Raw genomic sequence first — 26,734 nt, forward strand, 5'->3', positions numbered from 1 at the left:
CCTGTCCTTGTCATGCTTTTCATATCACTTATGCTATGAATTTTTACATTGTTCATAAACAAAGTGAAATGAACATTACAACTTTAAATGTATGTACTGTATATTACAGATTAGTGGATGTATTATTTGTTCTTAATTTATTTGTCCGGTAAGCAAGAATGAGAGGACAGAGCCTGTTGAGCGGTATTTCAGCGCCCCCTAATGGACTGAAAGTGCATTGTATTGTAACATGTTAATACAAAAGAAATAAATAAACAGTATAACTAGGAGCGTTTTCTAATCCCATACATAATTCATCTAATCTGAGAATGTTAAAAACACAGGCCACTAAACTATTTTGTAACAAAAGATAAAGATTTCTTGTTTTCATTGAGGCACACTGCACTTTAAACTTACACAGTCAAATTATTTGGGGATAACGTGGACCATCAGGTTTCACACACTAATGTATAGAGTCCATGTTAGGTTGAGTGTAAACTGTGCATACTGTCATTAAATCAGACATATCAAACACATTCAATTAAGACTTTTAAGGGCCCATTTTATGCAAAATCCACTTTTACAAAGTGTTTGGACATACATATGTGTTAGCAGTGTGTGAACACAAACACCCTACAATGATAAAACTCCACCCACACTGCAAAAAATGACTTTTTTTACTTAGTAGTTTTGTCTAGTTTTCAGTAAAAAATAAGTACTAGACAAAGATTAATAGCGATTAATCGCATACAAAATAAAAGTGATTTTTTTGCATAATGTATAATGAGTGTGTGCCATGTGTAATTATTATTATTCATATAAATACACACACATTCCTGTATGTATTTAAGAAACATTTACATGTTTATATATTTATTTATATTTATTCTATATGATATATACATTTAAAAAAATTATATATAAATAACAAATCTGTTTGTGGTTAAATATACATAATAATTACACAGTACACAGTACAAAATATCTAAAAATTCTTAAATTAAGATGTATTTTCTTGATGAACAAAATGACTAGATAAGTCTACACAATGGTGTAAGAAAAACTCTTGAAATAAGTTTACTTTTTTCTTAAACAGTTTATTCAAGAAAAATTTTCTTACCCCATTGGCAGACACTTTGGCTTGTTTTAAGCACAAATTCGCTTACATTTTATATTTATTGTCTAAAAATTAGACTTATTTTCCTAGGTCATTTTGTTCAAGAAAATACATCTTAATTTAAGAATGTTTTATATTTTTATTGAAAAAAAGACAAAAATACTAAGTAAGATTGCAGTGCACTCCTTTTTTTTACAATTTCATTAGACATGCTGTTTGAATCATCTTGTTAATGTGATGTCACACTGACAAAGCCCCCCACAGCAACTGTCTGACTGGTTTACTTTATCCAAAACTTTACTCAAAAGCTTTTCTAGATGTGTTTTTAGCACATTGTAGCACTAATGTGGCTAAAGATACTATTGTCCCAGACTTTATCACAGAAATCAGATCTATTTTTAACCAAAAGCACTTACTGTCTGTTGGTAAGGGAGTGAGGGCAATTTGCTTTTAAAGGTACACTTGTGAAAACAGCACTTTTTGATCCTGTCCAAATATGGGCTATAACAAATGATCTGTAGGATATTTTGAGCTGAAACTTCACAGACACATTCTAGGCACACCTGACACTTATACCACATCTTGTAAAATGGGCATAATATTGGCCCTTTAATGCATGCATTATTAAACTCACTCAAATTGTGATGCTATCTGTGATAAAAAATTATTAATTGAGATAAATAGAAATGCAAAAAATCTCAAACTTCTGGACTCCATTGTATTTGTATTGATCATACAGCATACATTTGTAACAGGCAATATCAGCTTTCTGCTTAAAAGTCAAATTAAATGCTCCAGTTTCAGAGGTACAGATGGCACACAAAACAAATATCACGTTAAGATTAGATTAAGGAACATCAAGTCAAGAGAGTCTTATAAATGTCAAAAGACAATCAATAGTAAATTGTTTTCTGTTCCTTGTATAGACAAAGAAAGAGTTGTATCGAATCTACTGTCCTTCCTGTGTGACAAACAATACATCACATCAGACAATGTCAGCATAGTAGAAGAAAATCAGAAGAAACCTATATAAAAAATCTCTAATTTGAGAAAAATCTGGGTAATTTATCCAAATGTAGACACAATATAAACTCTGCTGAGTGGTCAAATGATGACAGTGAACACTATCATATTAGCATGTGAAATGACTCCTTCATGAGTCATGACACTGCCATCTGCCTAACGGTAAAGTGAGCTGAGGAACCGAGATCTGCAGATTCCAGGATTCCTCCCATGACTGTTTAAGTCACATGCTCAGTTTTAAATCAATAATAGTTAAACTCAAATTTGATTTATCACAGATGGGATATTAGACCTCTTACACCATTAATGCAGTGTGATAAGTTCATAATGACCATAAGAGGAAGTGTTCATACATTATAGGTAGCTGTAAACACTTCCTCATAAAGAGCTAATGTTACTATGAGCTCACACAAGCCCCCATATGTCGTTAAATGATACTGTTGAATTAGATTTAATTTTAGATAATTTAAGTAAAAATAGTAGATTTTATTTTAAAAAATGAACTTCTCAAATATGTGAAATAGTTTAATCTTGATTTTTGTTTTTTAGAAAATAATCATATCAGATATACATATCAGATATCTGCATTATGATAGACATGTATATGTTTTGTATGTCTGTGTAGCCTTGAACCTAACCTTAAAAAGTTTCATCAAACTGCAAAGGTTTCATGTACCAGTTACATTTGAAAGGGTTGTACCACATCACATTATAACGCTAGCAGGCATTGCTGTGCAAACAATATTAGTATAACAAAGAGCAATTCAAACAACAAAACGGAATAAGTAGTCTGAAAGTTCTAATGTACCCCTGAAAACCACATGTGGCCCATACAGGAAGACTAATAGTGCCTGACACTACTTCCTCTTGGTCAAACCTTCACACGCTTTAATTAAAATGTTGCTCATACCATTACAACATTCAGGCTTGAAGAAACAACAACACAATCTGGCTGTGTGATCATATTTTAACAATATTATTGAGTAAGCTGATGACCAAAGATGACATAGTGACATTGCTTTATATTATTCTTGTATTCTGACTCATAGTGCTATAACTGACTGCTCCTCTGACACAGCAAAAGCAAAGCTGAGTGTTTAAGAAACAGATTTCTTAACTCAAAATGTGCTTATTTTTGTTTGAATACACGTGTTTAGTTTTGAAAAAAATGTGTAGACATTTTAAATTCACTAGTGTTTAATATTTATAAGCTATCTAGGGTATACCAATTTACACTTTAAAAAGCATGTGTACTTTTTTTTACACGTTTTGTGTTATGTTATTTAACACATTCTAACACAGTCATTTTGTGTTAAGATAAATAAAAGTTACAACACTAATTGTGTTAAAAGTAACATAAAATGTGTTAGAGATGTAATAGTGTGCATTTAGTGTTGTCACAAAAATAAAACTGATGTTGTTTTAACACGTCCGTTTTTAGAGTGTGCATTTATTAGATATTACGAGCACATTGTAAACAGAACAACCTAAAATATGTATGTACATATGTACTCAAAAGCTGCTAAAGCTGCATTAGGGGTTGATCACACCAAACACGTTTTTGGGAGTTGCAGGCACCTTTTTGAAATGATTTTCTATGGGCAGTGAGTGTTATGCGTGCTGTTTATGCATGCCGAATACATTTTTTGTCTCCTGGCACAGCGCTGAGAGCGGAAAAGCGCCCGACGTCATTCGCGTCTTTCCATCAGGCCTTCCGTTGTAGTGACGGAAGTTGTTTGGAACAACCGGACTGCATTCACTCACTCTCTCCTGCGTGTTTGTGCACCTCTCACCTTCGATCAAGGTCAGCGCAAGCGTCCTCTTTTTAAAGTTTCCGCTAATATGACAGTTAACAGCAAAAGAACGCTCACGATTCAATATTTGATTGACAGGACAGCAGCCTCGGTAGTTGCCTAGCAATATAAAAAGTCACGCTGCACTGCATTTGCAGGCGATTAAAATGCGTTTGGTGTGATTAGCCCCTTAGTGAGTCTTGAACTATTTGAGCTATAGACTGTATGTATGGGTCAAGCTCTTTAAAGGCGCTCTAAGCGAATCTGTGTGACGTCACTTTTTCTTGATGTTTGAACTGTTTTCAAACAAATGGAGCGTAGCTAACTCCTCCTCCTCCACCTCCCTTCCATGCTTTCATGAACGCGCCCAACCCCCACCCCCAAATCCTTCTTGTCGTTTATTGGCTGGAACACTTTGTTATGTTTTGTGGTTGTAGGTTTGGCCACTTTGTTTTTATTGCAGTTTGTGGAGCATGGGCTGTCTACAGAGATCACTTTTTTTACAAGTACACAAGTACATAAACCTAGCGTGTGCTGTTTACTGTGATTGTTTTTAATGATAGAGAGCACGAACCATTTGATATTTGAGATGAAATAAAACTTATCGCTGAGTTAAGCAGATCTCACTTCACTCTGTCGTCTATGTGACGCACGACAGTCAACACATGATCATTTCATTACATTTACAAGACAAATGCTCTTGTTACGTTTAATATAAAGTTACCATTGCATTGTAAAAATTTTATAAAATTATCTTCATAAGAAAGTATTAACACAAGCTTTTTTATTCTGTTATAATATATAACACTATAAACAATAATATATATGTAATTTTATATACAAAATATATAACTCTATCTTGACATGCACATTATCTGGTTTATGTTGGTCCAATTTAATTCAGAGGACTGTATTCATTTTCATTGGAAGCCTTTAAAAAGTAATTATTTTAGATGCAATTTTGTAATATCTATAGCTTAAATTCTCTAATATCTTTAAAAACATTTAAAATCATTCAGCAGATTTTTCCAAAAAAAAATTCCACAGAAAAAGCAAAAAAGTCTGCAGATTTAGTCTGGCCCTGTCAATCACACAATCCAGGCTAAAGTCTCATAATCCAAAGTTTGACTTCAGTCATTGATTTCAATCTTTGACATGACCTTACTCAGTCAATGATGAAGATATCATTTTCACAGAATGTTCTTTGCATTATGTAGGATGAATTAGTTTAAATCACAAAAAATGGGTTTTTGAAGGCAGGTTACATTTAGTCTGACACGGAAAGCCCCCGCAGTGGCCTCACCTTAGTCATAAAAAGATAAAAGAATTGAACAAAATACTCATATCCATGAGGAAGAAGCAACTTCACCAATCCATTCACATAAAAGCTATAATGCACTTATATAAATAACATCAGAAACATGGGATAAAGGATTAATGCATTGTCTATACTGTCCCACAGTCATTGATTAAGGTTAAAAGACTCAGAAGTCAAAGCTTTCCGCCTACTATATATATATATGTGCCTCCTGGAAACATGTGGTTAGTTTGTAATGGTATTACCATAAAGTATGCTTACCCACAGCCACCAACAGCAATCAGGAAGGATGTGATAAGACATTTTTTAAAGCAGATCTTCCTACTTTGTTAGCCCAATAGTATATTGCACAGAATATATCCTTTCACATTTGAGATGTTCATGCGAGTGTTCTTCTCAACCTCTCTCGATAGTTATAAATCTCTTCCTGTACCCATGAGCACATAGTGATGGCAAAATGACTCTCTTTATACGATGACCAATACTTAGAGAAGATGAGAGCGCGAGAGAGAGAAAAAACAAGCTTCCTCTTCAAGACCAAATGCACATACCCACGTAAACGGTCCAAAAAAGCTAATGTGTAAACAAACAAGCTCTTATTTGATCACAGACCCAAAAAAGCTACCACAATTAACTATATTCATTTTTACATGACAAAAAAACTACTATAATATAATAAAACGACTGTATTCCCTGTATTGAGAGATTTCTATTTAAAACAGAATCAAAGGAAAGAGGATATACCAACTACCGGGTCAGTGAATTTTATAATCATGGCTGTAATAACGCCATTCATACAGTAGATGGCAATATATATACACACACAGAAAAACCTTACAAACCACAACAACTGCCTTGGAAAATAAATCAGTACGTAGAAACACTTTCTTCTTCAAGCTAACGCCTTACAATCTTTATCATTAACCTGATTTCTACAAAGTCAACCAGATCAATAAAGTTATTTTTATCCTTAGTACACAATGCAGAAACTGTAGGGTAACCCCACCTTTAAATATGAACCTGACCTGAGACTTGTTACACGAACATTAATCAAGTCTGTTTTGTCTGTTACACATTCTTATATCTACTTCTATCCGTCATCATTCTGAAAGAAAGGGTTTAGAATAGCTCAGCTATTACACAGTAACTTTTGAGGCACGCCTTTTCTGTTTTCTGACTGCATTCCTGCACCACCCACTCTCTCACATGCATAAAAACATAAGCTTGGCTCAGCTTTCATACCCGACAGTTAAAAAAAATGAAAACAAATACAAACATCTCCAAAACATCTACCAAGATTTCAATATGATCTTATACGAGCCTAGAACACCATCAGATAAAGCCTAGTAAACATCAGTATAAGAGCTGCGTATCAGAAAGGGTCACATGACAGCTGTTTTTCACATTGTAAAGAGCTGCTCCAACATCTGGACTCTGAAAGCTCATGACATCACCATAACCACCAAGCAATCGCTTTCTTGTTTTGTACCATTTCTATTAGAACAAGGAGAAGAACTCTTATGTAAGATGTACGCTGGTCCGTGTGCAAAACTTAGGACCCAAGTAATACAAGCGAGAAATGAAATCTGTATTTTTACAGCCCTTTGTCCAAATTTGCATCAAACATTGAGAAATACTCAATTTGTTTAAATGTACCATGAAAACAGTGTATATGAAATGTTTATTGTTCTGAAATGTTTGTGCACTTTTTGGAATTTGAAAATTAAAGGTATGGTTCACCCAAAAAAAAAAAATTCTGTCATTGTTTACTCACCCTCATGTTGTTACAAACCTGTATTAATTTCTTTGTTCAGATAAACACAATGGAACATATTTGACTAATGTTTGTAACCAAAGCGTTTTTGAACAGGATTGACTGACTTCCATAGCAGTTTTTTTCCTACTATGAAGGTCAATGGTACTTATGTTTCCTGCTTGTTACAAATATCTTTTTTATGTCCAGCAGAACAAAGAAATTTATACAGGTTTGTAATAACATAAGGGCGAGACAAGAATTTTCATTTTTGGGTGAACTATCCTGTTAAGTTAGCCTTTTCGTAGATCATATAAAGCCTATACATATTCTATAGAAAGAGCCAGACATGTTGCTCAGCTTTGAATGGTCTCTTCCAGTAGAAGTCAAGTATAGTATATCTAAGCATGCTCTTACCGGTCTCTCTTCACTTTTATCCCTGTGTGCACTGCGACTCCTACGAGTTCTTGCATGGACAAGGGAGCTATCCTCAGAACTTTCTGAGGGTGCAGACTTCCGACACATACTCCTTGAACGTTTCTACACAAACAGACAGAAGGAGCACTTTAGTACATTTACAGACAAGGTTTGTATACAGCACAAAAAAATAATAAAAACAAAGTGGAATCATTTGTGTGTATGCATGCAAGAGGGCATGTTTTCTTACCTGTTGAACCTTGTCCCTTCGTAGTGCTCGGTTCTCTCTTTGACCCTGTGGTACCTGCTCCCGGTTTGGGCTCCATTTAGGATCAGTCACAGATGAGGTCACAGTTTGACTAGTGGGCACCAAGGTGTCTTTCTTAACTAATGGTGTTGCAGAAGGCGCCAAAGACCCACTAGGTGAGGAGGTCCAGGATTTCTCTGGGGTTAGAACAGGGGTAACAGAGGGCCCAAAATTTGATTGTACAGTTGGTGAAGGAGTCTGAATGGAAACCAAGGGGGCTACAAGCGAGGTGTGCTGTACAGGAGTAAAGACAGGTGGCATGGTAGCAGTTGAATTTTGTGTTAAAATGGTACCTAATCCTCTTGCCTCTGGAGAAAAAAGCTGTTGCTCAAGGCTGGCGGGTCTGGTGCTAATAGGTCTTCTGGAACCTTCCAACCACAGAGGCTCATCTACCGCCAACTCTGTCTGTCCCCAAAGATTAGTTTGGGGTTGAGGCAAAGCTGAGCTGGGCTGCCGAGCATAAAAGGCCCAATCTGAGCTCTCAGACAATGATTGAGGTTGTGGCTTAGATCTTTCTGTAACAAAGGGCAGTGAATTTGGTTGGGTTTGGTGCAGAATTTGAGGTTGCAAAGGTGGGGGAAGCTGAGTTCTCATGCGTTCTGCTGGGGAGGGCTGGAAGAATGCTTGGGACTGAGGGGAGATTTGTGGCTGTGGAAGAGACTGACCTTGAGGTCCTGTTTGAGCCTGTAGAGGACTTGTCTGTGTGGGTTGTGGACGAGCATAAGTCATTGAACTGACACCTCCTGACTCTAAACCTCTTAAGCCTGTTAGGGGTAAGGAATCAGGTTGGGTTTGATTCCTGAACGAGTCAATGTCTAAGATTGCTGGTTTGTAAAGCTCATCAGGACGAAGTGAGGGCTGCTTCCATCTGGCTGTCGGGCTATTATCAAGATTACTCGAACCAGTCCGAATACCCAAAGAGACAGAGTCCAGATCTAGAACTTTGGGCCGAAGTGGAGACGTAGAGGTTCTCCTCTCTTGCTCTACTTCGGTCCACTGACGTTCCGCTCCTCTCTGTCGTTCAGGCTGCTGTTGTGCGTTCTCTTCTTCATATGTACCTTTTCCTTTATGTCTCCTTTGCTCTTGCTGGAGTTGCCTCTCACGATATTTCTGCAGCTCAAAATCAAGAAGCTGTTGTCTCTCAAGCTCCTTGATCCTCTCAAGCTCATCCTGATTTTTTCTGCTTTCCCTGTCCTCTGCTTGCTGTTGTTTCCACATCTCAATCTCAGACTCTCTCTGTTTCTGTTTTGCTAATTCCTTCTGCCTCTCCATTTCCCTCTGTCTTTCAATCTCCAGTTGTCTTTCTCGTTCCTGCTGCCTTTCAAGCTCCCTTTGCCTGTCCAGTTCTCTTTGCCTTTCTAAGTGTCTCAATCTTTCCTTTTCAAGCTCTCGCTGTTTCTCCTGTTCTCTTTGTCTCTCCAATTCCCTTTGTCTTTCTAACTCCTTCTGCCTCTCAATCTCTCTTTGCTTTTCAAGTTCCCTCTGCTTCTGTCTCTCAATTTCCCTCTGTCTCTCTAATTCCATCTGTCTTTCTCTTTCTCTTTCCATCTCCTTCTGTTTTTCAAATTCTCGAAGCCGTAGCCTCTCCTGGTCAAGCATTCTCTCCTTCTCTCGTTCAAATTCTTTTTGACGTTGTCTCTCAAACTCTCTCTGGCGCTCAAGCTCTTTTTCCGCAGCCTTCATTCTCTCGTATTCAATTTGTTTTTGTCGCTCCTTTTCTCGTTTCTGTCGTTCAATTTCCCTTTGCCTCTCTAGCTCCCTCTGTCTTACCCTCTCTTGCTCTTGTTGTCTTTCTAACTCCTTTTGTCTCTCTTTGTCTTTCTGTATCTCCATCTGTCTCCTTTTGTCTTTTTCAATTTCCTTTTGTTTCTCAATCTCCATATCTCTTTGTTTTATTTCTTGCAGCCTTTCCAATTGTTTCATCCTTTCAAACTCTGCTAATCTTTGTTTCTCTGCTTCCATCTCCTTCACTGCTTTGTTTCGTTCCCTGTCTTGTAATCTGTAATCAGGTCTATGTGCAGCGTCAAAAAAATAAAGTTCCTCATCCAAGTTTCTCTGCATGGCAGCATCCAATGAAGGATTTCTTTTAAATGAAGCAACAGGATTCTGAGAAGCCCATGGCACCTCCTTTACCCCTCTGTCCACTCTACCCACCATTGCCTGCTTGCTTCTCCCAGATATCTCATCTTCAGTTACTCTCTCACCTAGGTGCAAGGCCTCGTGAATCTGACCAGTGAGAGCAAAGTATGTAGCTCTAGGTTTGTTCATTTGCTCATCTGTGTCCAGCATCTTAGGCCGTTTTGGAGCTGCGACTTCCTCTCGTTCCCTCTCCTTTTCTCTTTGTGCTTCTATCGCTTTCATCTTTTCTGTTTCACTCTCTTCTTCTTCTTCCTCCAAAGCTGCTGCCGCAGACATATGCACTTCCATCTGCTTTTGTATCTCTTCTTCCATCATTCTTACCATCTCCCTTTGTCGCTCCTTCTCAGTTTTAATCTCTCTGTCCACGTCTGTGACAGCAAATTGCTGTAGCGCCCCCACTCGGAGGTAACGAGGAATGCGTGGATCCATTAAAGAGGCAGCTGATGTGTGGTCTTCATCCTTAATAAGATTACTCATCTCAGGGGTGGGTCTGTCCACATTCTCCTGAGGAGCTGATCGACGTGAACGTAGAGTTAAAGCTTTGTCCTCCAGCTGAGCAGATGGTACAGATTCACTAACAGCACAGTTTTCTCCAACCATAGCCACAGTGTCAAAGACATGCTCTACACGTACAGGGCTAGGAGGTACAATTTGCTCTCTATAGCTTGCTTTGACTAAACTACCAGGATCTTCATCTTCAAGAGCTTTAAAAGGACTGTTCTGAACTCGCAAAGAATGGTTGCGTCTGGGCATGGGTTTAACTGTGCTTTCCTCCTGTCCTCTTGGACCTTGTGAGATGATATCCTCCACCATTTGAACACTATGCCTCTCCACCACATGGTCAAACACAGCAGCTCGTACCGTTTGAACGGCATCACTATTAAAAGAGGAGTTGGAGGGCAAATCTTGAATAACATGTGACGATACCTTTTTGTTTTCCTGTTTGTTTCCGGTTTGTCCTTCAATACTGAAGTGCTATAAGATAAAATACAGTACATTTGTAACATACTGTTTGATGATAAAAACAATCCTAAATAAATAACAAACTTGGAATTTATTTCAGATTCTCTTCTGTCCATATTCCTTAATGTTAGAGTAGGAAAGAATCTATACTTGAGATTAACTTTCGCACAAGGTGAGCTCTGTCTACAACTCAGTCTGATCCTTAAAGAAACAGCCTTTGATAACCCCTGCATGTAATTATGGCTTTTACTGACTGGTGTGGCATTCAAAGGTAACATTTTCTTTGCTCAGATATGAGCTACCATTACAGTAGGGCGTCTGTGTCTGTGAAGCTAATACTGCAAAGATGACCTGGAACCAAACCAAAGGAGAGAATGTAGGAAGCTTCTGATCTAGTGAGAAGATGAGTTTAAATGCAACCAGAGAGACAGAGAAGCAGAGAAAATGTGCATAGCAAAAATAAAAAAGTGGAGTTGGAATGCAATATAGACTAATTCAAATAAACAAGTAGATGAAGTATGAAATCTTGCCTCCAAGTGGTTTTACAGAGAAGAGAACTAAAATGATAACAGAAGAGGTGGAAGCTTAGATAAAAAGCCAAATGGAAACTGTAACACAAATGACTATATATGAAAGAATATGATAAACTGAGAAACTACAGAAAAGATAGAGACAAACATTAAACACAAATGAAAAGGGATAGGAGATGGACAATTTGTGTCTGAGAACAGTGAAATGGGATCTGTATGCTCTTTGTCAAAGCTCATAAAGCAGGGTGAGGCATGAAGGGACCATAATCAAAGCGACAAATTGACCTTTCCCACCCCCTTCCTTGGTAGAGTGCATGTTTTATAATCACAATATGACTAACTCAGGTTACACGCATATTTGGAGTGCCACTCCTCCCGTGACATCAGAAGTGCCTTTTTCAACCTCATTTGTTTGTCCTACCTCTTTGTGTCACAGTAAAATATCTCTTTATTTTTAAAGTCCATTTTTGGCTCTGACTGACAAAATAATAGTTTTCAAGTGCTGGAATATTCTAAAAGTCTGCGTGAATTTTTCAAGAGGATTTTCCAATAATTAAAACAATTATTGACTATAATAAGAACAACTGTACTTGGATAACAGCACATAAGTACATACCAAACGTTTTGGAGTACAACAGGCTTTATGCCCAGCTGCACTACTTCCTGAACTTCAGCCAGCTTCTTGTTTCCTGTCTGCCATTATTGGACAAACTGATTAATCCAGGTGTGTCTGATTATTGTTGTTGTGACTACTGAGGTCAGGCACACCTGGATTAATCAGTTTGTTTGTGACTACTAAGGTCAGGCACACCTGGATTAATCAGTTTGTCCAATAATGGCAGACAGGAAACAAGGAGCTGGCTGAAGTTCAGGAAGTAGTGCAGCTGGACATAAAGCCTTTTAATACACACCATGTCTTATTTAATCTGTTACAAAGGGTTATTGGTCAAAAATGTAACAGTTAATGGCATACAAATTAATTACAATTAGTTTATCTAGTTTGATAGGCAATTGTGCATACTGTGCTGTTATTTGTAATATAATCAAACATTTAAATGTGACTTTGACTTGCTGTACTCTGAAAGTCCCAAGTACGTAAGGTATGGCTTACTACATGCTGTAAGGATGCTTTTTCCAGCAGAATGATTAATTGCATTGTTTATATCCTATACCTTTTTGTTGGGATCTTCCTCAACCTCTTGGGGACTTTTGGACTCACTGGAACTAAGGCTGTCATGGTCTGCCTCAAATCTGAAAACAAAGTCAACAAATGCTGCCATCAAATCATGTCAGAAAGAATGCATGTACAAGATGAACTCACATGAAGCCAGAATGCTGAATTCACAATTAAGCTGTGCACATTAATAGTATTTATACCACTGGGCCGTTGAATGCTTTTTTCTGATTGGTTGAGAGATGCTCCACGGGTATGCATTATTTTTCAATAAATGCACACCTAAAGCGGTCAAATATCTCAAAATAACCACCAGAGCAATTTCTGTGGTAACCGTGGTATAAGTGGACCAAACTGACTGAGGTTCGTGTCGTTTTGCATTCAACAGCCTGTCATCAATTATTCCTTGCACATTGGCAATGTACTTTTGATGAAGAATGAGAAAGTTTGCCAGAGAACACTACTCATTTAGTCAGTTTATGTGACAACAAAACTACATTTTTCATCATTTACTATGGCAGTACAAGAATAATAAAATGCATGCACTGCAAAAAATGTAGCTGCCTTAAATTTGAAAGTTTGGCTGTACACGTCATTTAAACTTACTATTCTAAATTCAAAGACTACACTTTACCTTATTAGGTTATGCAATTTCAACTTGTTTTAAAAGCAACTCATACAAACAAAATAAAATTGCTTAACTTAATCTAATAAATATAAAGGGTAGCACACACAAAAATGAAAATTCTGTCTTTTATTCCCCGTAAAATTGTTCTAAACCAGTATAAATTTCGTAGTTTTTCTAAACACAAAGGAACAAAAAAATGTATACAAGTACGTAACAACTTGAGGGTGAGTAAATCATGACAGAATTTTCAATTTTGGGTGTAGTGTAGTGTAGTCAAATTAAAATAGCAAGTTAAAATGACTTGCACAGCCAATTATATTTATCTAATTAACAGTAAACAGCTTTATTTTCACACCTAATGCACATTCCCTATTATTCTGACCATAAAAAAGTATGCACACATTGCAATTATGAATACTCACAAATAAGAACTTCCCACAAAATCAATTTTCATCACACACTTATAAAAATGTGAAATTTACACTTTATGATCAACTATAACATACATAACAGCCCTTAAATCTGCAAAACTACCAAACCTTACCTTTTAGTACGGTCAGATACTAGGTAGCGTGGCCTATATTGTGGCTTCTGGGGTGGTGACAGCGCTGTAGGCACTTCTTCAGTAAGTTCTTTGATTCGCTGTTTTACCCCCACACCTCCATCAGTATCAGAGACCGCCAGCACCGGTGAATGAGGCTCTGCCCCTTGTGTATCCACACGCGCTACCGAAAAGGATGAAGAGTCCAAGAGCAGGCTGATGCGCCTCTTTATACTGCTTCCTCCTGTATCCTCAGGTTTAGAGTCCAGGTCTTTAATTTCTGTCTTTTGACTTCTTTTCTCAGGCACAGGGGGCTTGTTCCAGCCTTCGGCCTTTTCTGTAACATTTTCTTTCTCTCGTGGACTAACAGCTCCAACATCCTTTGTTAGTTCAGGAGTGTTTTCTTTGCTCTCCTCCTTAAGAGGTCGACGGTGTAAGTACAGTCCAATTGACTCAAACCTTGAAGTAAGGTCAGAGGAAAGCGGACGCCTTTCTGCCCAACGAGGGGACTCACCCTGAGACTCAGATTGAATAGGGTTTGGAAAGACAGCTGAAACAGGACGGGGTTTCGAACCTTTAGAATGGGGCCGAAGAACAACAGGAGAACTCTCATCCTTGGCACCAGAATCCTCTTTTGTGTTCTCGGAATTCCGCCCGATCTCTGTTAGGAAGCCCATTGATTTAGCACGAGCGATTGACGTGCCAGATTGTTTATTTCGTGACCCAACGGGCCAGTCAGCACCAGGAGTCGAGAACTGAACTGAATCAGTCTTGGGTCGAGTCGGCGTGTATCCAGAACTTGTTCTTCTTGGTACATCTCCACTTTGGGTCGGTCTAGACTTGTTGATATCAGTAGAGGCAACGGTAGGTGCTGGTTTAAAGGGCTGTGCCACTGGTTTGTTTGTTTGTCCTGCAGTGAGCTTTGGGGCAGTTTTAAAAACAGTGGATTCAGGCCGATTTGAATTTGTGGACGGTAAATTGGGTTTGCTGGTTGGCTGTGGTTTAGGTGCGCTGGGTGGGTCTGGCTTGTAGGAAGCTGTTTGTATGGATTCAGGTCTAGGTTTCGGCTGTGGTTTAGGGGCAAGAATTGGGCGTATAGTAGGATTTCTCTCCACAGCGAAAGGTTTTGGAGTCAGTCTGGGCTTGGGGCTTGGGACAGGCTTGTTAGGTTCTGAGGGAATAATAAGTGGCCCCTGGGGGCCACCAGAACCCTCCATCAAGCCCTTGTTGCTAGAGTCAATGAGAGGGCTGAGGTGCAAGCGAGCCCCGACTATACTTGGCCGCCCAGCGTCAACCTCCACCTGGGCAGCCATCACACCACCTAGGACAAAAAAAATTCATGAATGATGTTAGATCATATTGAGTTACAGCAATACAATTTCAGTGCTATAGACGGTATCAGCAGTAACAACATAAACAAACGGCGTTTGTGGAACACACGTTACTTCCGGTAAACATCCACAACAAATCAATAACAACAGAGTTCTTTTAGAGTAGTTTATTTCTGCCAACCAGTTGCATTGGCACGCCAACTTACGTATGTACACGAAAGCTTCCAACCACTTCAGTGCTTTTCAAAAAACATAGTTACGATTACTAAGCGAACACAACATTAACAAATTAATATTTGTAAAAATACACCCCTTACATTTCTGATAATTCCTACACCATCACATCAAAGTAAAAAATCAAGAGTATTCAAATCCTATTGTACTTGGGTGTGTCTATAAACCCAAAGAAAAATGCTCTCTAACCCTCTTCTTCTTCACTACCGTGGACTTTGCCTTGGCAGATACAAAGCTCACAGGAGCACATCCAGCGCTTTACTGACACACCATTAATCAGACACAGTGTCTCCGTGTGTGCGTGTCTGTGGGTGTATTAAATCAGCATGATTGGACATTGCCCAGGAGGGAGGGATCAATTTTCTGAATTAAGAGTGCATTGAGCGTAAAAATTCTGCATGAGTCTGCAACTACAAATACACATCAAAGAAAAATTATTCACAGGAGTATCCACTGAGCCATAAGCGATAACGCAATACAAATGTTGCTCTTTGAAGCCCCGCGCTAACACACACGTGTTCACACTCAGATGGGCACGCAGACTTTTTCGAAAAGCACAGTTAACACACAATACAAAAACGTGCTTCAAAACACAATCACATACCTGTGTAAATGCACATGTATACGGCATGCGTCCCAATGTTGTTATCAAATAGTGCTTTGTATGCAGTTTTCCGATACCACAACAATAACTCACCTGCCTGGCTGTCAGCCGTCTGCAGTGGAGCCCTGGTTTCTGTGGTAACCGCAGAGTGATGTCATATCATATGGAGAGGAGGCGGAGCCAGACTCTGTTGCAGGGAACACAGCATGGTTAGACACAGCTACTTCTGCACAAATAGTGTCCTTAGAAATTATTACAAAGCCTCAACACACATACTTAAACAAACATGTGTTGCCCGAAGGGTAGATCACAGCTTGATGGACTTGCTAAACATCATAACTGGACCAAAATTGTAAACAAATACTTTTGAGAGAAAAAAAACGCACACACAGGCACAGCGCAGATGCAAACGGTATCCGAATGCAACGCATTTTATGCAACATGCAAAAAGACTTGATCTGCCTACTCAACAAACAAATGAACAACACAGGGAGCAAACCGAAGAGCAAGATATTTACCAGTGCATTGACCTACATCTATAGGTTGTACCAAACGCTTCAACACATTTGATATGGCCGTGTTAGTGAAATCTTAGCTGTGTGGTTGCGTAAAGGGGACAAAAGTAGTGACACGGAAGGAGGGAACGGCAAACAGATAACCAGGGTGAAAAAAGGACAAAGACGCTGTAGGAAGGAGAGAAGGAGGATCTTGGTCAGAGTTAGTGGACTGCTTGTTGACAGGAAACGCCAATGCAGCTGGAATGTTTAAAATCTAAGGCTTCAAACCCAGAGTGTTTAGGGAAGTAGCTCTGACATCCCGTAGGAAAACATTTACAGATGAACACTATCTAGCCATTAACATTACATTCCTGAATATACATTAGCCCTTACTGCACATGACATTACATTGCAAAATTGCAAAGATGCCGATTTATACATCTTGGCAGAGAGAAATCAAGGCTTATCTCACAAAAACTTTCCAAAACATGTCTGAAACTCAGTCATGGTTCACAATGAATACATATTTTGCATAAAGGAAATAAAGCCCTTTTAACGATCATTATGATTTTTGCAAACAGTGACAGTGATTGTGTCTGGGTGAAAATATTGTTAATATGTTACAGATATTTTTCATATAGACCATTTCAAAAGATGTAAACAACACTGGTCCAGAAACACCTCCTGTTTCAGTTTGTGACTGTTTTTTATTCATTTCACATATATCATTATCTTTAAGATGTTTCTTTAACTTTTTGATTCAGTTCTATGTGTTCTGTTGGACATATTTCATCCCAATGTTTATAGTGTTAAAAAACTGAAACAGGAAGTGCTTCTGGACCAGTGTTGTTTACGTTTTTTGAAATGGTCTATAAGTTATAGTTTCATTACTATTGTTTTTCTTTTGATTTGTATAGTACCCAGACATTTCTTTGTATGATGTGAGAGTTATATACAGAGGAAATTAAATAAAGACCACTGAGGTGTTACACCTCCAAGATGTGTGCAATTCCCAACCTGAAAGCAAAACTAGCACCTTAAAGCATTAGTTCACCTTTTCTTAATTTTCTCGCCCTCAGTCTTTAATGCGTATTCATGAAAACAGCAAATGCATGCGTTAAACATTAGCTATGTTTAAATGCAAACAAATAATTCATTTGTAATCGTACTGATGGTTCAATCGTATTGAAAAGCCTTCATGTAAACACTTTAATTAATAGCAGTAATAGCACTTTTGGGAGTACTTCGACTCGGCGCAGTAACACCCTCCCTCTCCCATTATGAGAGTGAGAAGGGGAGCGGACTTTTCGACTTTTCAGGCGAGTCGGGGTACTCCCAAGGGTGCTATTGCGCCATAAAATATAGTTCCTCTTTTAAATCCGCTTAGAAAAGCGCTACGTTTTATTTTCTACCACCAAACTTGCTCGTATAACTACTCGTCTTAAATAGGAAAAACGTTGATGTGTTTGGTCACTTCTAACTTTATCTCTAAATGGTAGCATTGAATGAATGGGGCTAAGCTAAATGCCATCGAAGCGTCGCAGCGCGCTCCAGCGCCCACGCGCACACACACAGACGACAGAGGGATGCACCAACAATTCCCAGCCAAGGTAATAATAACACATTTTAACATTGAAAATAAGTAGACTATTCCTTTAAGCTGTTTTAAATGGTGAAATAAAAATTTAAATGGGAATCATGAAAATTCTATTTGTGGGGGCCAGTGTTGATTCTGTGGTGGGCCACCACAAATAAATCAATGTATGGGAAACACTGATCACATAATTCACGTAGGGTTGTAACAGTATACCAGTATGGCGGTATATCATGATATTAACTTTCACAATTATCATACCGTAAACATTTGCTTATCCACGGTTTTGAGGAAAAAATAATAAAGCAGATCTCACCTGCGCTACTGCGCACATGCAACTTCATTCGGCGTGACTGCTAGACTCCACTCGTTTATACCAGAGAAAATGTCAAAATCTGCAGTATAGGAATACTTTGGCTATCCAAAAACGAATGCAGGGTTGTCCTTGAAGATGGATATCCAGTTTGCAAGAAATGTGGACGAAGAGCGGCTGCAAAAAGAGTCACTAAAGCCCATTTCAGTGATTTATATTACAGATCAATTTAAGTTGATTATACTTAATTATAGTTGATATATAATAAAAACTATTTGATGATGTAAACAAATGAATATATCCAGAGCAGCTCTGAAAGAATTTAATGAGTATTTAATTATTTTATTTAAAAGAATAAAATTAAAAATAGTAATAAATTAAGAATCAAAGTTTATTTTTATTTTTTTTAGTTTGACATAATAAACCATATGTTCAACCCAAAAACCCTATTTGTTTTTTATTTAAATTGTTTAATACAGCCAAACCGTGAAAGTTTCTAAAATGATTATCATACCGCGGAAATCTCATACCTTTACAACCCTACTGTACACGTCACAGAAACATGCAATAATTGCAACACGTATGGCACACGCGCTGTCACACACTGTACATTCTGCAGTGTTCATGTATACTTTTTAAACATTAGGCTACATAAAGCAATAAAATAGCGTTGTGCCTTTTGTGAAAATTATTTTCATTGCCTATATCTGAAAACTTCTTAAGAAAAACTTTCTCCAACTCAACTTTGTTTGTACATTTATCCAAGATAAAACGTGAACTCGACAAGAGATGCTGTGCGCTGGGTGGCGTTGCCAAGTCCTCTGCTTTTTCGAGTTCAGATTTGTACTACAGCTTAAACTGTCTCCACAGGTAGTTTTTTTCTACTGGTTAAAAATGAAAGGATTTCATTGATTAGTTATTGGTATTTGGGCTGTGAATAGTCATTCGGATGCTTTTGGGAAAGTTTTAAAGGTTCATTGGGATGGTTTTGTTACGCAAATCTGGCAACCATGGCTGTACGCGTGCGCAGATGTTCGATTCGGATTAGAATGTAAATGTAAACTAAAATTTTAATCGAATTAAAATGTTTAGGGTGCATGCGGAGCTTTCGTGAATACGCATCAGAGACTGACTTTATGAGCACAAAACTATTCTTGTCACTTCATGAAATAAAGATGAACAAAGGTCTTTCGGGTGTGGGAGATTAATTAATGTTAACATTTTGAACTAAACCTTAACTACCGATAGAAACATAAATTAATGTAATAAAATCAATGGATCAAAGTTGGGTTCAAAGTCAAAGAAAAAAAAAATCAATCTGAGGCACTGTATTAGCTTTCCATCCAAAAACAACTTTCATAAGGACCATAAGAGGAGTGACTCATGCATTGGGATGTTAAAATGTTCCTTAACAAGGAGTGGCAGAAAAAGAGCAACTGAAATCACACAAACAGACACACATGCTCACATTGTGTATGCAATGCATATGACATAATGTACCTGCTAAAAAACAACGTTATTTTATCTATTTGGTATAATACAATGTGTTCGCTTGGTTTATGGTTCAAAAACACATTATTTACAACATTTTTGTTGTCCAGATATCCCTGTCTTCCTGAAACGCACTGATTTTGTACAAAGCTCATCGATCTGAAAAGCACTGTCTCTGATTGGCCAGCTAATTTGTACGTTGTGATTGGTCTGAATACCGCTGACGTCAGCTGGAAATGTGACGCTCCTTAACATGTTTGAAAGATTCGTTCACAATGCAATGCTAACAGGAGTTAACTTACAGGCTAAGACCAAAGCGGGAGGAATTATGATAATGTCGGTCTTGTTCACGTCAACAGGCCCAGGAAGTAAACTGTTGCCTGCAATCCGTGTGTTTGTTGTAGTCCAAAAAATTTTATTTATGTTGGAAACGATAACTCGTGAGTGATTTGTAACTTTATGTATTAATACACACTTACACACCAAAGGAAATGTAAAATCATGATTCAGACCATAAGTGCACTTTAAATAGTAATACCAGCCAGATCTTAAGTACAGTAACACACCAGTTGCTGGATGCAAAAGATTCTAATAGGAGACAACAAAAACACTGACCTCACCCTCTTTCCACGTCATTGTGTAAAGAAAATCTGTGCCATCCAAACTGAAATACAATGGAGAACAAGCCAAACTGCTTGTCAGAAATATTAGAGTACACATTAAAAACACCTACATTAATAGGCCTACTATTTAAACTTAATTAATAATAAGTAACAATACAAGTGAATTACACAAAGAAAAGTAAAATAATAGGATTTGGACAGTAAGAATGTTACTATTTCAGCTTTTCCACAACTAAACTGTCAACTAAAACCTAGATAAGCAAGAACTAGCTGATTGGCCTAAAGGTTTTTTACTCCAACGTGATTCTGTCCGTTTTCAGTTTGCATGCATGTGCGCCACTGACACTCTGGTTCAGCCAGTTTTGCTGAAGGAAAATAGTTTCCATGCTCTACCTGAAGCAAGAACAAAAGCAATGCTTCAGTACACACACAGGAAATGATCTAGTGTGAGCCATCACCTGCTCATGAACGCACAGCTCACCTTATTCTTTAAACAAACATTATGTGTAAATTACCTGACAGTAAAACACCATTTATGCTGTGACTGTGCCAGTAAAGGAAATACTAATGGGTTTGGGGACATTTTTCGTGCATCACAAGACCGACAACAACTTCCACAAAGAACTGAGATACAGCTCCTTGTATCTATTTATCAAATTATTTAACACTGCGTTTCTGTAGCTCAATTTGTAGAACACATACACTGACTTAAAAAGTTTGAAATATATTTTATATAGAGTCACTTTGAACAAAATGTTAAATCGTAAATGCATATATGAACCATCCCATGTAAATACCCACTGAAGATCCTTGAAATGCACAGCTCTGTTTGATGTGTTAACGTAATTTCCACTGACACAAGAAGCTAAAGCCCGATTCATAGTCGTGCGTAAGTTCCACGGCGTAGCTACGGTGTAGGCTATCCGTAGTGCACCTTACAAAAATTTTAACAGCGAGTCAGTTCCACGTGGAATGCAAGCGCTGTGATTGGTCCACCAGAACCCCTCCCGTCAGGTAAAAAAACTGCGTCATAGGTATTTCCGTTTGCGACGGTGAAACCAAAGATGAGCCAAGTTGAGGAGTGATTTAACTCAAACTGCAACAAAAGTAACTGTTTATTTACTTCCATCATTACTGGTCTTCTCAAATCATATACAACAAGTTGCTGTTTCTTCTTCGTTTGTGGGTTAACTTGCCAAGCTGCTTCTTCTCTGACGGTCGCGCTGCTACTGTGGTTACACGCGTGGATACTGCCTACCAGCGGCTTGCGCGTGTGTTTGCACGTCGACGCGGATGACGACGCAAAGTATAAATGAAAAACCGACGCGGAACCTACGCCGTCGCGGCTACACCGTAGGACCTGCGCACGACTACAATGAGCCCTTAAGGCGGGACATATTTAGGGCTGCTATTAATGACTATTTTTATATCAACTAATCTATTGACAAATGTATTGATAAATCGATTATTCTAAACGATTAATTTATCACCAAAAATCAACAAACATTCAATCAAACTTTCCTGAATACTACTGTTCTTTTAACATGGCTTACTCTTTTGAAATTGTATATAAATACTTTTTTACTGTCTTCATAACTAAAATATACAACTTAGTAGCACAATAAAACACAATAAAAACATGATATAGTAGTAATAATAAAACATAATAATAAACATGTTAATAGACATGAGTTATCTCGTTTTGGAACCAAACTCTTCATATATATTTGTATTTATAATGTATTGTCATTCATTTTTTCATTTATGCCATCACACAATGAAATGTCCTTAAAACATTGCACTCGACCCCGCTTCATCAATCATCTTTAAAAACTGCAAACTGTTGGAGATGGCAAAAAACATATGGTTTGCACCTACTAGTGGTGGTCTGGAGGAAACAGATCTAGCATGAGAACAAATTTTAAAAGATAAAAAAATGGAATTTAATGCATTAAAGTTACATATAAAGCAGTTACCGATGCTACACCTCATTACGATGCACTGCAGTCCAATTTCGATTCGGTTCAACACGATGTCAGTAAGATGCAATGAAAAAATATGTTGATATGCAATTTAACATTGGATTTGTGCATGAGCGTCAGAACCATTTTAAGACCACGTTAAGATAAAAAATGTTTTTAGTTTAATCCACAAGTCATTTCACAGGGCTCAAAAGTACGACCAATTTGGTCGTACATGCGATCTAGTTTTTCAATGGTGTGACTTTAAAAAAATCTGAGGTTGCACCAGTGCGACCAGCTGTTCAAGTGAAAAAAGTCTCCACAACTCGATAGTCTTCTTCTGGTTCAACAACAGATACACACGACACATTGTGGTCTAAACCAATCAGATAGTGGGGGGCGGACACCTCCCTCTCCCTCATAACTATGAGTCGCGGTTGTGAACAAATGTGAATCGAATTCGCGAAAGAGACAGAGTCTGTGCACGCGAAAGAGACAAAATGCACGAAAGAGACAGAGTCTGTTTGCGCAAGAGAGGGAGACAAAATGCTAGAAAAAGGTCAGAGTCTGTGCGTGCAAGAGCGAAAAAGAGACAAAATGTGTGTGCGCAAAACAGAGCGAGTTTGCGCAAGAGAAAGAAACCTAAATACACTAAAAACTGAAACAACTTTACCTATTACCACTATACCGACTAATATCTCATTAATACTGAATCATTAATTGCCAAATCAGTTTAATAAATCCATTGTGTACTCTTGTACTCATTAACCAGAAATTAACCTAAGAAATAACACCACCTCATTATCATTATCATCTTGTAGAAAATCATCATTAGCCAACAAACATACTATTTGCTATGCCTCTCATATGACTGGGGAGTTATGTTTTCACTTACATGTTGTTATATATATAAATATGTTACTTATTTTTGATGCATGATGTATTCAAGCTATTCTACATTGTTTGTATTTGGTATTTTTTAAATGGTGCATAAGTGTGCATGTCGCAGATGTCCTAATCCCTCACACTGTAAACGAAGCCCGGGCGCACCAGATAACACGTCAGCAGCGTCGTACGTCAGCAGCGTCACTGCAGTATAGTTAACGCGGTTCACAACAAAGCGGGAAGAGAAGACTATTCTGAATAAAGTCTTATTTTTTTGTTATTTTTTTGGACAAAAATGTATTTTCAATGCATTAATAAATTCTATGTCACCCACTGATGCCACATGGACTACTTTGATGATGTTTCTAGACATGGACAGTATACCGTACATACATTTTCAATGGAGGGTCAGAAAGCTCTCGGACTAAATCTAAAACATCTTAAACTGTGTTCCGAAAATGAACGGAGGTCTTACGGGTTTGGAACGACATGAGGGTGATTCATTAATGACATAATTTTCATTTTTGGATGAACTAACCCTTAAATGTTGAGCCCTGCTAACATATTTGTATTAAGTCAAAAACTTCTATTTTGATTTCATGGGGACTTTAAAGACCATATAATGTACAGTACGGAAATGTTTGAATGAATAACACCAACCAGAAACACACAGCTAAGACTCACCTGTTATTTACTGTAGAAACAATACCATTTTAGGCTTTTTAATGAAGACGCAGACCCTAAGAAAGTATTACCATGGTAACCATCATCCAAGATACCACAGTTACTACAGCTTTTTCCCACTGAAAAATCCATTTAAAATTTTAAAATATAAAGATGAAAGTGTTGAAGTTTACACAATCTTATTTTGATGTAATTAAAAATTAATCAACATTATAATAATCAACGTTGTTGTCAGCGCTAGCATTTTATTGATACAATCATATGCTTCCTATGAAAACTTAACGTTACCAGTTTAAATAAAGTAATATACGTTAACTGTAATAAATTGAATCTTTAATTTTGATTTTGGCGGAAACTGAGGTAACCATGGTAAATAATGTTGTGGAAAGAAAAGTAAAGAGTTCGCCATTTAAGTTTCTTTGTTAGCTGATTAGCCTGCTTTAACTGCGATCACCAATCTTAAAACCTTGTTGATTCACAATAGCAGAACGGCACTATGTAAAATCTGTTTTTACCCACCTTTTTGAGTATTTCAACTAGTCGTCTGGCTATCCCACCTGTGTGTGCTGTTTGGGATCAGAGCGCAACCAAACTCCGCTAACGTTACTGTGTTTCGGATAGACCGAAGCAAGTTGTGTTGATCGCGGGTTAATGATTGTCTTCACTGCGGGGGGATCGTTGGTTGTTTGGGCGCTTTATCCCGCATAATTCCCAGTGAGATGTTATTCCTTAAAGCTGAACGCTTATCCTGGCGGGTCTTTTGGCAAAAGTGCGGTCTCTCTGTAAACAATATCGTAGCCCGTCTCACACAAACTTGCTGAGGGAGCCGGAAGGTGGTGTGTGGGATCACATTGCACGGAAGGATGGAGGATTTGTTTTGGTACGCCAGTCTGGGACAGTGTGGAGGGATAGTGAGTGTGACTGCGCCCTCTTGTGGAGGATGATACAATATTAAAAAGACAGACTGATTTGGTTGAACCCATGATGACCCATTGCAAACGCAGTGCTCTACCAATGCTTCAAAGTAACACTGTTTTATACAGTATAAGCATTGTTTACTGTTTTTATTAGATATCAGTTTCCATGTTTTGATTATATCCCATCAAAGCTATCTAGATTAATCTAGTTAAACTTTACAAAATGCATAAACAGTATTCAACTATTTGTAATCTACAAAGTGTTGCAACTTTCTAAATTAAATGATTAAAGGTGCAGTGTGTAATTTTTGACAGAAATGCAAAATAATATACAAAACTATATTATCAGGGGTGTATAAAGACCTTTTTATGATGAACCGTTATGTTTTTATTACCTTAGAATGAGACGTTTTTATCTACATACACAAGGGTCCCATTATGTGGAAGTCGCCATTTTGTGCCGCCATGTTTCTATTCTACAAAAGGCCTTAACGGACAAACGTTTTTTTTACTAATTTGTCTGCGTCGATGATATTTTTTGGTGGTGGCTACCGTAGCTTCTCTATGCGTTTTAAAAGCGAGGGAAGAGCAGTGGACTGACCCATTGGTTGCAATTCGCAACCTCACCACTAGATGCCACTAAAATTTACACACTGCACCTTTAAACAGCTATATTATGTGTACATTTATATTCAATTCAATTTTATTTATAAGGTACTTTTCACAATTGTTTATTTGTTTCAAAGCATGTTTACAACAATAAAAGCAAGAAGAAGAAAAAACTGAAAAATCAGTGGACAACAAAAGTAGGATATGACAGTGGTTAAGATTAAACCGTACTAGCGAGCATAGTAATAATGTAACGTATAGAAGAGTGTTCCGTGTTAAAGGGGACATATTATGAAAATCAGACTTTTTCCATGTCGTAATGCTATAATTGGGTCCCCAGTGCTTCTATCAACATAGAAAATGTGAAAAATAACAACCCAGTAACTTAGATTTGGTAAACCATTCTCTGCAAGTATGTGAAAAAATAGGTCATTGAAATTTGGCTCCCCTTGTGATGTCATAAGGGAATAATTGTCATGATTTCTGTCTTACCGGCTGCCGTATACTCTGCTTTTCCTGTGTTTGTTGTGTTTTGTTGACAGGTCACGTTTGCGCCACAGGTGAGTCCTTTTGCTTGTTGATTTCTCACTCACGTCATCTCACAGCTGATCCTCGTTGATCGCCCAATCGGTTTGCTATTTAAGTTCCCTCAGTTTTCTGTTCTGTGCGAGTTTGTCTTTGTACCTCGTCGCCTAGTCTTGTCTTGTCTAGTTATCCGATTTTTTGAGAAAGTATATTTTTGTCTGTGCTATCTGCTGTTTCCAGTTTCCCAGTTTCCAGTCTGAGACTTTACCTGCATTGAGGATTATTTGTATTTTCCCCAAAGACTTTGCCTGCATTGTGGATTATCTGTATTTTCTATAAGACTTTGCCTACATTGTGGATTTACTATTTTGTCACCAGCTCTCCATCGAGTGGACTAGGAGCTCTGGGGTTTCTCCCCACAGATTGTCCGTTGCCTGGGCTTCCCATTAACTCCTGTTCTCTCTCTCTCTCTGCCGCAGCTCCAGCTGCATTGGTGCCTGTAGCGCTGTCCAGCATATCCATTGGGGTCGTCTGCCGTGGTCCAGCACTGCTGGTTAAATTCTCCACGGCGTATCTACATCACAGACTGTCACCCTGCCATTCTATCGCTGGGATGCCCCTCTTGGTGACGTCAGAACAGCGCTCGCTCTGTTGGGGAATATCCTCATCTGGCGGCTGACATTACTCATCTCTCTCTCTGTTCATTGATTCAATAAATTACCTCTGCATTGGAATCTTTCTGTCCTTTGTCGTTCCTAACAATAATACCGGCCCTTAATCTGCA

At 38.1% G+C, this 26,734-nt stretch overlaps 1 protein-coding gene across 2 annotated transcripts in view; it reads right to left on the reverse strand.

Moving 5' to 3' along the window:
* LOC129413541 (uncharacterized) overlaps positions 1-24,744 on the reverse strand; it is a 55,777-nt gene extending 31,033 nt beyond the window's left edge. For both annotated transcript variants that reach the window (XM_055167241.2, XM_055167240.2), the window contains exons 1-6: positions 24,419-24,744; positions 15,945-16,038; positions 13,686-15,003; positions 12,512-12,590; positions 7,651-10,821; positions 7,401-7,523 (exon numbers count right to left, since the gene is read on the reverse strand). In XM_055167241.2, the coding sequence (XP_055023216.2) occupies positions 7,401-7,523; positions 7,651-10,821; positions 12,512-12,590; positions 13,686-14,995 (4,683 nt within the window). In that variant the 5' untranslated portion in view covers positions 14,996-15,003; positions 15,945-16,038; positions 24,419-24,744. The remainder of the gene's footprint in view (positions 1-7,400; positions 7,524-7,650; positions 10,822-12,511; positions 12,591-13,685; positions 15,004-15,944; positions 16,039-24,418) is intronic.
* Between the last annotated feature and the right edge of the window lie 1,990 nt (positions 24,745-26,734).

Source organism: Misgurnus anguillicaudatus, chromosome 5 (assembly GCF_027580225.2).
Source record: "Misgurnus anguillicaudatus chromosome 5, ASM2758022v2, whole genome shotgun sequence".
Taxonomy (NCBI): Eukaryota; Metazoa; Chordata; class Actinopteri; order Cypriniformes; family Cobitidae; genus Misgurnus; species Misgurnus anguillicaudatus.